Genomic DNA, 14,704 nt, shown 5'->3' on the forward strand with positions numbered 1-14,704 from the left:
CTTGAAGCTTGGTTGTTTTGTGTGGCTTTTCCATCGGATATCTTATAGATATTACCATATGTTTGTTTTTTATTTGCCTGCTGTTATGTTCAGCACCATAGCATTATAATCTGACACAAATTGCAGAGTAGACCTAATATTTTTATTCTTTAAATACAGTACAGTCCTCTCTGTGTGCAGTTGGCATGTTCTCTCCGTGTCTGCGTGAGCTTCCGCCGGGAGCTCGGGTTTCCTCCCACAGTCCAAAGACATGTAACTCAGTTGAACTTGAGACACTAAATTGCCCCTAGGTGTGAATGTGTGTATGGATGTGTTTGTCTGTGCGTGTGCCATGCGATGGACTGACGACCTGTCCAGGGCGTTCCCCCGCCTTTCGCCCAATAAGCGCTGGGATAGGCTCCAGCACCACGTGACCCTAATTAGACTAAGCGGCTTGGAAAATGAATGAATGAATGATTAGGAATTAGCAAGAATGCCATCAAGTTGTTTTTGTTGTTGCTGCTGCTGTTGTTTGTTTTTTATTTTTGCATAACTCAGTCGATAAAGCGGCATGCACAGAAAAAGTATTCTAATATGTTGTCACACATGTTACCAAATATAGCCCAATTATGCCGCATATCCTCGATATTATACCAAATATGAATAGTTCTGTGCCTTTGAAAAGCCTTCCTGTTTCCCTGGTGCCCTAAATACTAAAGGTATTACTGTGGCAAAATACACAAAAGGAAAACCTCTAAGTCTCAGTTCAGACTGCCTCCAAGGGAAGCTCCAACTCCCACCCACGCTCTGCCCCCAACTGACTGCAGTTCTCTGAAATCAGACAGCAGCTCCCTGGGGTGGAGTCTGTCCGGGTGAACAAGCGGAAATGTCTATTTACAGACTGTGCAGCTCTGTGCACAATGCAGTGATAGAGATCATGTCTCAGTCCTTTACTGACACATTACATTAGCTTCTATTAGAGGGTGGAAGATAAACAAAAATGACCTTAAAAAGATAAGAATAGCATGTGCTTGTGTATTTGGTATAATATGGGTTATTATTCTGAAGGTATATGCATGTCACTGGTAATTATAGCCATTTCACCTTTTTCCAGCTGTTGTCCTCGCAGCATTGTTTTGTACAACTGAGTTCTCTAAGCTGTGCACTGTTACATACTGTAACATTAACATGTTACATTCTTCACACACTGCACTGTTACATTCTTTACATTAACATGTGACATTCTTTACATTCTGCACTGTCACATACTGTTTAAGAGCGATATTATAATCCCTCACACATCTCTCCCACACTTTTCACAGTCACAGTTTCTGTCTGGTATGTTAGATTGGTAGGAAATGCTATCTGTCTGCATTCAAAACAATCCATGACCTTAAAGAGGGAAATGTTCTCTAGTTGTTGATTTATTTGCACACAAACACAAATAATTATTAATTGTAGAGTATTTTGGGCTTACAGTTTTACATTGTGTCTGTTGATCTACATTTGCTTTGGCTCAGAAAAATGAAGAAATCTTACCTGTCAGAAAAACAGGTTGCTTCCTCAGTCATTGCCAGTGACTGTTCTGTGTGAGGCTGTGCTCTCTGTTAATATACTGTATGAGTGAAAGTGAAAGTATTGGTATACAGTTTCGGTTTCATAATGGCACACCCCAAAAATGACTGGGCAGCTGCTGAACAGAGATATCTGGAATCATTTCCGATGATGGGGGACAAGCAGAAAAGAAAGTGAAAAGCAAAGGCAAGCATGCAGGCTATCATGTGATTTCCCTGAAACAGAGCACTGCTGCCCCTGTCTATCAGAGTCAATTCTGTTCACGTAATACTTAATGCTGAAGAGAGGACTGACCAATGAAATCCCTCATTTTCCCTCTCACTTAAGGCAGTTCAAACAGATGAGCACCTTGCCCCTTGTTAGTTTGAAAAATGCTTGTGTTCAGGTTTGTGGGAATTCGTCACAGATTATGACAATATTGACTAGTTAATGTGAGTAACTAGGGAAAAACATATATTATTAATGTAATATGTACCAGTTACATACTTGCTCCAGTTTAAAAGAAGATATGGTTTGGTTACATATAAGCCAGTCATAACCATGACTTGGTCGTACGACTGTATGACAGGGACTATACGACACTCACTTATCTCATCAGGAGCAGTAATGTCATAACTGACTGGTTGAATGAGAAGAGTCAGAGGTTTACTGAATCACAGCTGAAATCACAGCTGTGCACCTCAGAAACATCTTTCAGTTAGCATACTGTGTGTACTGTCCATCAAGTAAAATTCAAAGATTGTCTCTAAAAAGAGTCCATTTGTGTCCATTATGATTAGTTTTTAGCATTCTTCAGTTTTATTGATTGTTTTGAAGATTTATTCTTCATCACATTAAATCCAAACTGCACCTTTAAGATGCTTTTGCCTTTTCACAGTTTATCACGTCTCTGTTGTCACAAGGTGGGCTCTGTTTGCCTTTGGCTGAAATCAGCGGTGCATGTGACCCACTGTACCATGTTAACTGTTTATCTGAAGTTTATGATGAGGAATGTTCCACTCTACCCTTCCCTTATCTTATCTGATGTTGGATACAGGACAGCCCTGTCAGAGCCCGGCAGCCAATCTCACAGTAAACCAGTCGGCACTTACACAGACAGCCATTATGTGTCAGGGATTTAAGTATCTCTCATTTCAAACAGGGCCATGGAGCAGAACAGAGACATAAAGACACTGTGTAGGGAAATGGTAGGGGTCAAAGTGCATGTGACAAGATGAGCTAAAAAAGCCTTGGGCAGGCACATGGTGGATCAGACTGGAAGACCACAGGAAACAGAGACTGCATGTTCAGAGTAACAGCCTATAGAAGTATCTCTGACTACCACCCGTCTACAGAAATTCATCACGTACCCTGAGCAGGTCATTTTGGTATAGGCAGAAAATCATAACGTAATATCTTCTATTTCCATAGGCATATAGAGGTAAGTTCTAATTTTAGACCAGTTTCATAGGGTCTGTACATTTCTAATTATTGAATTAGGAAAGCTTAAAAACTCTTCCTAATTCAACACTTGTACCCTGAAAAGCCTGACACATGCAGCCTGTATACAAACACTGAGCATGAACAGGGGACCCTGTGCAATTAAATTCACAGCTTAATCATTGTCTAGAGAGCATTAACCGCTGTAGGATATTATACACCAGCCAACACACAGTCCCCTGAGCTTCCTCACACCCACAATGCAATGCGATGATGAGCTCTCTTAAAATCTGTCATTCAAGAGGCTGGGCAGAGGTACTGCAGTCATGTAAATTAAACATTTCAAATGTAAATCATTTCAACCAGCTTATGTGTGTGTGTGTGTGTTTTGTTTGTTTGTTTGTTTGACATAAACGTGTTAAAATTTCATTTCATTTATAACTTCAACAACGTTGAGGGCTATGTTACATATTTTGATACGTTGAGGATACTCATGAATTAGCATATTATTATTATTATTATTATTATTATTATTACTGTTGTTGTTGTTGTTGTTGTTTTTGCTGATGTTGTTGTAATTGATGACTGAAGAATCTCCTCCTTCTCATTCTTCTTATTCTCCTTCTTCTTCTCCAACTGTAACATAATGGTTCTGAGACAGGATCAATGTGATGTCTTGTTCTATGATATGTGTCCCATGTGTGTGTGTATGTATGTCTGTATGTATCAACAATAACAACAACAAAAACAAAGTCTCCTCGAGCCGAGCAGTGAGTCTGTCATTCATTCAAATCGAGACTGGACGGTAGCTCCGTTACAGCTAATCACTGCCTTTTCCCTGTTTCAGTTGATTGTTCAATTAGTATTTGCACACAGTTTTGTTAATCTAGTCTGCTGTTCAGTTTGTGTAAATATTACCTTTGGAGTAGCTTTGGTTTCTTTTGTGTGGAATTGGCCGTACTGATCTGCTACTGAAACTCTAAGTGTAAGAGACCCTCCGTTATGCCTGAGGTCTTGCTATCCTGTGCACGATGTGTTCCTCAGCTCTGGACCCCTCTGGTTGAACTCTGTTTAAATAAACAAAGTTTATCTGTGAATGCAACAATAAGTAAATAAATAAATAAATAAGCATGTTAGCTGGCTCTGTTACCTTAGAACAGGGGTGTCAGACTCCGGTCCTGGAGGGCCGGGGTCCTGCTGATTTTTGTTTTCACCTCTTAGTTACCTGTTGATTTTCACCTTGAAAACAGGTGTGGACACTCTTCAGCCAGTCAGAGATTCTATTTATTTGGTCTACAAGAAAAACAGCAGGACCCTGGCCCTCCAGGACCGGAGTTTGACACCCCTGCCTTAGAGTATTGTTTTGAATGAGCGACTGGTTAAATAACCTATTAGCCTAGCTACAGAGCGCTATGATGTTACCAGCAGATGCCAGCAGATGCTCAGAGCTCATCGGTAAGGCTGGCTCTGTCCTCGGAGTGCAGCTTGACTCTCTGGTGGAGGTGTCTGAAAAGAAGACGCTAAACAAACTACTGAGCGTCAAGCACAGTGCCTGTCAGCCACTGCATCACTGTACTGCACAGTTATCAGAGCATCTTCAGCTATAGGCTAATACCACAGAGGGCCACCACTGAACACCACAACCAATGTATACAGACACTAATGGACTGACAGACTGTATACTGACAGACTGTATACTGATAGACTGTATACTGACAGACTGACAGACTGTATACTGATAGACTGAAGACTGACAGACTGTATACTGACAGACTGTATACTGACAGACTGTATAATCTCAGACTGATGGACTGTATAATCTCAGACTGATGGACTGTATAATCTCAGACTGATGGACTGTATAATCTCAGACTGATGGACTGTATAATCTCAGACTGATGGACTGTATAATCTCAGACTGATGGACTGTATAATCTCAGACTGATGGACTGTATAATCTCAGACTGATAGACTGAATAATCTCAGACTGATAGACTGTATAATCTCAGACTGATGGACTGTATAATCTCAGACTGATAGACTGAATACTGATAGACTGTATACTGACTGACAGACTGTGTGGTTTTTGCAAATGTTTAAACATTATCTGAGCAAAAAAAAAAAACCTGACAGTAACTAAAACTGTACAAACTGAGGACCAAACGATCATAATTTGCGGTTTTATTTATGTCTTTATTATGAGGTGATGTCACAGTGGGTGACACAGGACACCTTTCACAGACTAGAGTGGATACAGTGGACTTCCTGTAGCATGCTGCATTGTATAAAAACAGTGTATAAACACAGTGTATAAACACTCAGTGTGTTAACACAGTGTATTAAAACAATGTATGATCACTCAGTGTATAAACAGAGTGTATTAAAACCATGTATAAACACTCAGTTTATAAACACTCAGTGTGTAAACACTTGTATTCTGAATGGGAAGAGTGGGTGGCCTTCTCATATCTCATATCAAGTTTTCATATTTACAGTGGACACCTGTTTGAAGTTCCAGGTGTTAATCTCTCTGTCATACACAGTATCTATCTCAGTCCTTTGCTGTGAACATGACCGTCCCAATGTGACAATATACATATATACACACACACACACATACACACACACACACACACACACATATATATATATATATATATATATGTGTGTGTGTGTGTGTGTGTGTGTGTGTGTGTGTGTGTGTGTGTGTGTGTGTGTGTGTGTGTGTCTGTGTGTGTGTGTGTGTAAGTGAGAGCTGTAGTGAATGGACTATGAGGTGCTGGTCTTATTTGTCACTGCCCTCAACCTGGGGTGTCGGCCAGAACACCACCTGAGGCCAGGATGCAGCTTATAGGGCACAGGCAGGAACTTCAACAGGACACCAAATATAGATTGAATAGCTGTATTAAACGCTGCATGTGGTTCATATAAACAGGAACACGGCACACCAGTGTAAAATGTCGTTCTTTTTGTAAAAGAAAGGGGTCCGTACTTTATGGCGCAGGCGCTGCACCTGACTCGAGCGCCGCCCAGTTGAAGTTAAGTTAATTTAAGGACCACGAAGGTATAAATTAAACTTAGTTAGGAATAAGGGTATCACAAACTGAAACTATATCTCCCGTCTAAACCCACGTCAATAAAAAAAAAACAAAATGAAACCAAACAGTTTACGGCCTTTTGTACAGTGTGTGTATATATTTATGTATGTGTGTGTGTGTGTGTGTGTGTGTGTGTGTGTGTGTATATATATACATATATGTATGTGTGTGTGTGTATATATATATATGTGTGTGTGTGTGTGTGTGTGTGTGTGTGTGTGTGTGTGTGAGTATATTAAATACAATGTCACCATAAATGCTCCCCCAGGTGTACATACAGTCAGCACAAAAAGGTACTGGAACCTGAACTGTGTCCCTTTACACTGAACTAGTGATAATAGTAATGGTTTTCCCTTTGTGCCGTCCGTCAGAGAACTGAGTGTTCACAGTAAACCCCTGAATTATAATTATCAGCTGAACTTAAAGTGTCTAAATGATCATTCCCAGATTGATGAGATGAGTGAAATCTCTCAGGAGTCACATACGCCTGCCTCACATGTCCTATGTCCTGGCAGTGTGGCTTTTAATTTTTCACTGCAGGGGGAGTCCTGTGAGGACTTTGGTCAGTTCCTCTGTTGGCCACCAGAGGGCATCAGAGGACCCACCTGTCTGTTGTCATCAGCCGCACATGTCTTATTAACTTTGTGTATTTAAACCCTGTACCTCTTCCTCTGTGTCCCTTAGTCTTGGTGTTTGCCCCAGTAATTTGTGTTTGCAGTTTCCTGTATCTCAAGTGTGTTTTCACCCTTTGCCTGAATTTTACAATGAGATGACTGCCTGTGTGTTTTGGACTTTGTCAGGGATTCAGGTAACGCTTCCTACTTTTGTTTTTCCACCATCTTCTGATTTCTGTGTGGTCTCTGTGATATGGTCCACTGTGGGTCCAGTCTGCTTTGGTCGTTCTATGTGGTCCAGAGTTTAGGCCTCAGTGTTCTCACCACCATAACCCCACTGTTTAGGACAGTGTCCTTACCACCATAACCCCAGTGTTTAGGACAGTGTCCTCACCACCATAACCCCGGTGTTTAGGACAGTGTCCTCACCACCATAACCCCAGTGTTTAGGACAGTGTTCTCACCACCATAACCCCAGTGTTTAGGACAGTGTCCTCACCACCATAACCCCGGTGTTTAGGCCTCAGTGTCCTCACCACCATAACCCCAGTGTTTAGGACAGTGTTCTCACCACCATAACCTGGGGGGTGTTCCAGAAAGTGGGTTTAGTTAGTAAACTCAGAGCAAGTAGTAAACCTCCTAATAGAAGAGCCTTAGGGCTTTGTTTTGTTTGTCTTTGTTGAGAATGAAGCCGTAAGGCTCTTTTATTAGGAGGCTTACCACTTACTCTGAGTTAACTCTCATACCATTTACACTTTGTTTGAAGCTGCTAGTGTACTGAATTAGACTTGATAGTTTTTATAATAAACAGAGGTAGACAATGTGGTGTTCCAGAAAGCAGCAGTTTGAGACAGAAAAATTTAACAACTCAGATTTTAAAATGCTGAAACAGTCCATTAAAACTGTAATATCAATCAAAGCAACAATTTTACAATGATAATAAGACAGTGATAATTCATTTACACTTGTTCAATTTACAGACACTTTTATCCACAGCGATTTCCTACAACAGTAATGAGATATGTTGCGTGTTGGTTACCACAGGCATGAGAACAGAACATATAAACAATCTGTCATCTGACAGGACAAATGATTAACGGGCCTGAGTTTTCCCCTTCATCATTCAGACCAGGGCTTAGGAACGGATAGAGTTTCTCAGTGAAAGACTGACCAGTGAAAGAGTAGATATGAGAACTGGCCTCCACATCATAAAAGGAGACCAGACCCTCCTCATAATCCACAAACACCCCCACCCTCTGGGGTTTGCGTCTCAGAGAGAGGAGGACAGAGGGAGAGTCATTTGCCCAACACTCATCTCCTTTCTCCAGACCCACAGTCCAGAATCCACCCTTAGGTTCTACGGTGATGTCCCCCTTCCTGTTTACGGACTCTCTGGCCACGCCCACACTCCACTCCCTCTTCCCTCTCACCTCCACCTCATAGTAGAACCTCCCTGAGGAGAACTCCTCTTTCACCAGGACATTGGGACAGAGTTCAAACCTCTCTGGGCTTTCAGGGACATTCTGTGGAGTGTCACCATCTCTGACTCGTTTTCCATCATCAGACAGGATGAGATCAGGATGGGCTGTGTCAGGATCCAGAGTCACGTCCACTGCAGACAGACAGAGACAGAGACAGAAAACGACCGTGTTACCACCTGTCTCTATAGCACGTTCTATCAGAAGATTAACGGTGTATTTCAGCGCTGTAGTGGAACAGATTCTTACCTGCATACTGTTTCATTCTCTTCAGATCTATGGAAAAATGTGACTGTTAGTATTGTTCTCATACCATTTACACTTTGTTTAAAGCTGCAAGTGTACTGAATTAGACTTAATAGTTTTACAATAAGCAGAGATAGACAATGTGGTGTTACTGAGATTAAAAGGCTGTACGCTTTTACGGACATTAAAAGATTTTATATTTTTTTACTGTTGGACTTCCTTTATCACAGTCAGACATTTTAAAACTGCTACACTGACATGCCACATTGCAGTCAAACACACAGTTACGGTGCCCACTTAGTTTTCTGTTAGTTTTCTGATTCTCTTCTCTTTTTGCATTTCTTTTCTTCATTGAACGACTGATTTTGTCAATAGAATTTCCAGTTCTTTCTCACCAGTATGAGAATTTCCAGTTCTTTCTCACCAGTATGAGTCAGCTTGTCCAGCTGTCTTCTGAGATTATTCTCCACGTTGACTAGAGCTTTCCTCAGAGTGTCCACACACAGATGAGGGTCAAAACTGATGTCAGTGGAGTGTGTGGTGTGTGGAGGGCTGCACAGTGTTGGGTAAACCTACAGTCCAGCAGGAGAGAGGAGAAATCTCTCAGCATGGGGAGTCTTGTCCTGTCATGTGCTGCAGTGTCATTGAACAGAGAGAGGGACACTGACCTGTAGGAGGTGGAGGTGATCTTCAGAGTGGGAGAGCTGCTCCAGCTCAGTGTCTCTCCTCTTCAGCTCAGTGATCTCCTGCTCCAGCTCTTTAATGAGACCTTCAGCCTGCCTTTCTGCTGCTTTCTGTTTCTCCTCCATCAGCTCAATCAGCTCAGCCCGACTTCTCTCAATACAGCCAATCAGAGAACGGAACACCTCCACACTGTCTGCTATCTGTCTCGCTGTGGATTTCTATAAGGTTAAAACATACTGTACCTTTAAAACTATAGTTTCCTAATTAATGGGCAAAATTGAATCTGCTGATTGTGGTTGTTAGATAAAGATTAGGTACACAAAACGGTCACTATATGTAATAGTGTGTAAAATAATAGTGCTAATAATAATAGACTGACTTTTCTGAGCTCCTCTGAGTGTCTGATCTCTTTAATCCTCTTCAGTTTGTCCTGGATCATCTGCTGAATCTCTGTCTGTGTTTTTCCCAGCTGAGACTGTGGACAGAGAGACAAATGCTCTAAATGATCAAAAATTCAGTTGGATTTGTGTCTTATGGGTTTATCGTACAGAGTTCCAGTGTCCCCAGTTCTCAGGGTCTGCTAGAGCAGTGTACAGGGAGAAGACGGTTCACATGGTTTTAATGAAAACGCAAAAACAGTCACCCTGTAACAGGATCTCAATCTAAGTCTTAGTGCTTCTTACGCTTCTGAAAACATTTCCATCTACTCAACTGTACCATATAGTCACAGCACATTGAAACGTGCAGTGAGAGATTCAGTAATTGTCTGTAATGAGTCAAATATCAGGCAGGACAAATGTGTGCATTATTCCTCACCTTCCTCTGCTCACTCTCCTCCTCTAGAGGAACAGTGTTGTGAGTCTTGTGGTCTCCCTCAGTACAGAACTGACATACACATGTCTGGTCATCTCTACAGAACAGCTCCAGGGGTCTGTCATGTTTCTGACATATATAGTCCTCCAGGTTCTCCACGGGATCCATCAGTTTGTGTTTCTGGAGTTTGGCTGCGGTTTTGTGAGGCTCCAGGTGAGTTTCACAGAAACTGGTCCCACAGTCCAGACAGGACTTCACAGCCTTCAGTTTGACGGAGGCACAGGCGTCGCAGGACACCTCCCCGGGTTTGGCAAGGTCTTTCCTCTTCTTAAAATAAACGATGAACTCTCTTAATGTGGTGTTGATCTTGAGCTGAGGCTTCTTATTGAACTGCTCCTTACAGAGAGGGCACCAGCAGTGGCCACTGCCGACCCACCACTTTCTCAGGCAAACCAAGCAGAAGTTGTGACCGCATGGTGTGGTGACCGGGTCGACAAACTCGTCCCAGCAGATGGAGCACTGGAACTGCTGCTCAGAGAAGGGATTGTTGGAGGAAGCCATGTCTGTGGAAAATAAACGTGGTGTCATTAGTGTCCTAAAGATCCATGTTCACACTGCTTTGATCTCAGCTGTGATTATCTCAGCTCACGTTTTGGTTTTCTGGGATATCTCAGGTCATGTTTTGGTTTTCTGGGATATCTCAGGTCATATCTCAGCAAAGGCGTGACCTGTTTTGTTTACTCAGAGTTTGACTGAATGCACTGTGTCTTCTGAAGTTCATGGTCATCCTGACTGGCCTTGTCAATCTCAAGTTCATCCTGATTGGTCTTCTCAGTCTCATGTTGCATTTGTTTATTGTGATGCTCCTCCCCCTGACAGTAAACTGTTTTCAGGTGAATTTACACAACAATATATAATTCTTTCTTTTCTTTTCTTTTCTTTTCTTTCATTTTGTTTTAAACCATAGGCATATATCTCTGCAACAACTTTTATTTCATGTCCAAATAGCTCCTCAGTTGATCCCTCATACATCATAGCCTAATTTTACCAACCCATGATCCAAGCATGACATATGGCTCAGTTACTCACATGCAGTTTATCACCGGGGAAGTGCCCCAGAAAGCAGGTTTGATGAAAATTCTGAGATGTTTAACTCGGAGCAGGTAGTAAACCTCCTAATAGAAGAGCCCTCTGGCTTTATTTTGCTGGGAGAATGAAGCCATAGGGCTCTTCTGTTAGGAGGTTTACTACTTACTCTGAGTTAACTTCTGGTTAAGTTATCTTTACCTCGCTTCGTAGTACAGGCCTCAGGGCTGTATTCCAGAAAGCGGGCTTAGTGAAAACTGGAGCCCTATGGCTTTGTTTTGCTGGGAGATGAAGCCATAGGGCTCTTCTGTTAGGAGGTTTACTACTTACTCTGAGTTAACTTAACCAGAAGTTATCTTTACCTCGCTTCGTAGTACAGGCCTCAGGGCTGTATTCCAGAAAGCGGGCTTAGTGAAAACTGGAGCCCTATGGCTTTGTTTTGTTGGGAGATGAAGCCATAGGGCTCTTCTATTAGGAGGTTTACTACTTTCTCTGAGTTACAATCTGAGTAAATCTGAGCTTTCACTAAACCTGCTTTCTGGAACAATACCAGGCCCCCCCCCCCCCCCCCCCCCCCCCCCCAGATTAACTCACAGTAAACACACAGACTCAGACGACAGTTGTCCTGCATAAGATGAAACAATTCAGTCCTTAAATGTTGAAAACCAAAAGAGCCAAAGTGATTGTCAGTCAGTTGGTTGATGCCATGTTTGCATAGAGCAATGGGTGGAGTAACTGAAATAAAGCAGTTTAATATCTGATAAGCTCTGTTTTCAACATTACTTTACTATTAGTTATTAAAATCAGTTGTTGAGATTTATCTTGTGGAACCGTGAGGCAGTTCAGAAAGTTAAATTGTACTGTATACATTCGAAATGTGCAATCAAATATGTACAACTGTTTTTCAGCATTTTTAAATAAAATGTTGGTCTTCTTTTGCATCGATAAGAGTCAGCCAAAAATCAATTACTATCCGTTTTCATTCTAAATCAGGACTTGTTTTTTTCCAACTTTGAAGGCATAATCCCACAGGTGTCTTGAAGCTCAAAACACTGACACTAGTGTTATTTCTACAGCACTGATGCACCAATGCAGGTTTTCATAACAGCCACTGTGGACTCTGAGTGACACCTGTTTCCCAGGTAAGATCATCAGCTTTTAACCGGCAGGTGAGTTCAAAACATGGTTGGACTTTGGCCATCAAGGTGTGAGTTTGGCTTGTCAATCACACTCTTCAGCTTTGTATTGAGAGACGGCTCAGCAATAAAATAAAGCAGGACAGGGTGAAGGTCCCTGTGATAACGGCCACTGACCCAAATAACTTATAACTGGGTCAAGAATGAAAAACATTTCTCTCATAAACCTTAGGGAATGTTTCATCAGAGCAACACCAATGCACTCAGAGCCTACAAGTCATCACACACATAAAAACAAATCATATTTACAGGGGTTTTGAGTTTTACAAAACAGGACAGTTATCTTCAAAGGAATCCATAGATCAATTGCAACATTTTACCTTGAGCATTAAGGAAATATATAAACTCAATGAAACAACAACCAGAAACATTAAATCTCTCTCTCTCTCTCTCTCTCTCTCTCTCTCATTTTCTGTCCTTCTCACCTTTGTGTCCTGAGCTGATCGATCACTTTGCTTAAAGAAATTCTGCAGCCATCTAACGAGTTCTCCTCCACATGTCCAGAGACCTCCAGACGTCCTGAAGAGTGGGAGAAAATGAGCTGGTGTTTCATTTCCTTCAGTAAAGTAATAAGTGGTAAATAATGACATCATTGGGCTCCTCCTCCCTCTGTCTGACTGAATGAGCTGTTTGTTGACGTGCCAGCCTGAACATAGATCTGGACAGCTATGGGATTCTGCTGACTCCCTCCTGTGATCATCATGGCCCAGAATACCCTCAAAGATGCCACTGAGATTTTTATTTTGTGTGATCATAAACTGATTTTTTTTCACTTTGTAAACGGACGAGAGGCAATTCATAACCACACAGTTCTCAGTACGAGTCATGACATCCTCACAGACAGACACTGCAGTCATATGGAAGTGGAGTACAGCTCCATGCTCAGGTCCTTCACACTGAGGCTGAGAGAACAGAGGAGGTGAAGACTAAACCTAGAGTCTGAAGAGAAAAGCAGCAGTAACTGGATTTCAGTGTCATCTCCAGTATGTCTTGCATTTGTGTCTGATCCCATAGTGAGCTTAGCAGTGGCTCTTATACAACAGACAGCATCGTAATGGCCACATGCTTGGTTTGGTTTAGAAGTCGCTTTGGAAAAAAGCATCGGTTAAATGACATGATAAATATGAAATGTAATGTAAATGTTAAGACAGACAAATGGCTGATTATCTGCCAATACATTAATTTCTGATATTTAAGGTTTAGTTCATCTTTAATCAGTGTCCTATGAAGGTGGACACTTAAAATAACCGATTAAAGGATAATTTACATTAAAAAAAAACCTTACTGAGTGAATAGTGTGGTGGGAGTTTACTCATGACTTTGTCTCATTCCACTGAGCAACTTCATCCACACTTCACCACACAGGGCCAGACCAGAGCCCTCCACACATAGCAGCACAGTCTCTCACAGTTTTCACATCTGTACTGTCACTACGGGAGACCATCTCTGGACAGAGGGAAAAACAGAGGACACATGAGGCTTGTGTGTGTGGCACAGTAAGTAATGTCATGATCTTTTTATTTCTTTAAGTTCATCAGAAAATCTTTAAGTCAGCTGCCTATGCAATACACGCACTACGTTTCTCTGTTGGTTTCACCGGCAAGTGCAATGCCACACCGTACGTGGCAGTGGTGCGCTGCATACTGCTCTGGTTTGGTAGCCACGGAGTATCATGTGAACTCATTAAAAGACTGAGACTCTCCATATTAGTGCAGCACAGAGAGGGGGTTCCAAGATGGCTGCCGAGTAAGGTCGACTGTGCCGAGCTCCCGCACAAAACGTGTTTAAAACCGGGGAAAACGAGAAGTTCTCGTTTATTTAACAATCTGTTTTTAAAACAAACTAATGTCAAGTCGCAAAGGGAAGAGAAGGCAAAAGAGTGAAAACAATACGGTTGAAGTTTCACCAGGTAATGCTCTGATATTCTCGTGCTGGCACCATATCAGCAGTGGCAGTCTGTATGTCAGAGGAAGAGTTTCCTTCACTACCTGTGACTACCTGACACTCCTCGACTTGATGAGTCACTAAAACACTTAAGGAAGTTTGGAATTAATTTAACTAAAATTAGGAAATTAGAGGAACAAAACATTTCTTTGTTCTCTCAAATGTCACCAGACACTTCAACAGAAGAGGACAGATTAGAAATGATTCATTTGCAGGAGAGCTTGGATAAGATATATAAAAGGAGGGCAGAAGGAGCTTTGGTGAGGTCCCTGAGATGATGGTCAGAGGAAGGAGAACAGAACTCCTCTTATTTCTTTAAGCTGGAAAAATATCATGCAAAGATGAATGCTATCAATCAGTTAAAAGTCAATGACACGATAACTGATGACCCAAAACTTATATCCAACTTTTGATCCACCTTTTATAAGAGATTCTATTCATCAGAATAGTCTGAAAATGACACTCAACTCTTTTTAAAATCAGTCCAGAATACCCCTCAGCCTGATGACTCAGAGAGAGATCTGTGTGATCGCACTTCATCACTAACAGAGATCTGTAACTGTAAAGGACAT

The 14,704-nt window shown here is 41.8% G+C and overlaps 1 protein-coding gene across 1 annotated transcript; it reads right to left on the bottom strand.

Annotated features, from left to right (window-relative positions):
- Positions 1–7,758: 7,758 nt before the first annotated feature.
- LOC115814508 (E3 ubiquitin-protein ligase TRIM39-like) lies at positions 7,759–10,467 on the bottom strand. The gene is made up of 6 exons (XM_030777382.1): positions 9,910–10,467; positions 9,473–9,568; positions 9,078–9,311; positions 8,834–8,981; positions 8,413–8,439; positions 7,759–8,297 (listed from the first exon to the last, which is right to left on the bottom strand). Exons 1-6 carry the CDS (start codon positions 10,465–10,467, stop codon positions 7,759–7,761), a joined length of 1,602 nt encoding a protein of 533 aa, XP_030633242.1.
- Between the last annotated feature and the right edge of the window lie 4,237 nt (positions 10,468–14,704).

The sequence above is a fragment of the Chanos chanos genome, chromosome 6 (genome assembly GCF_902362185.1).
Source record: "Chanos chanos chromosome 6, fChaCha1.1, whole genome shotgun sequence".
NCBI lineage: Eukaryota > Metazoa > Chordata > Actinopteri > Gonorynchiformes > Chanidae > Chanos > Chanos chanos.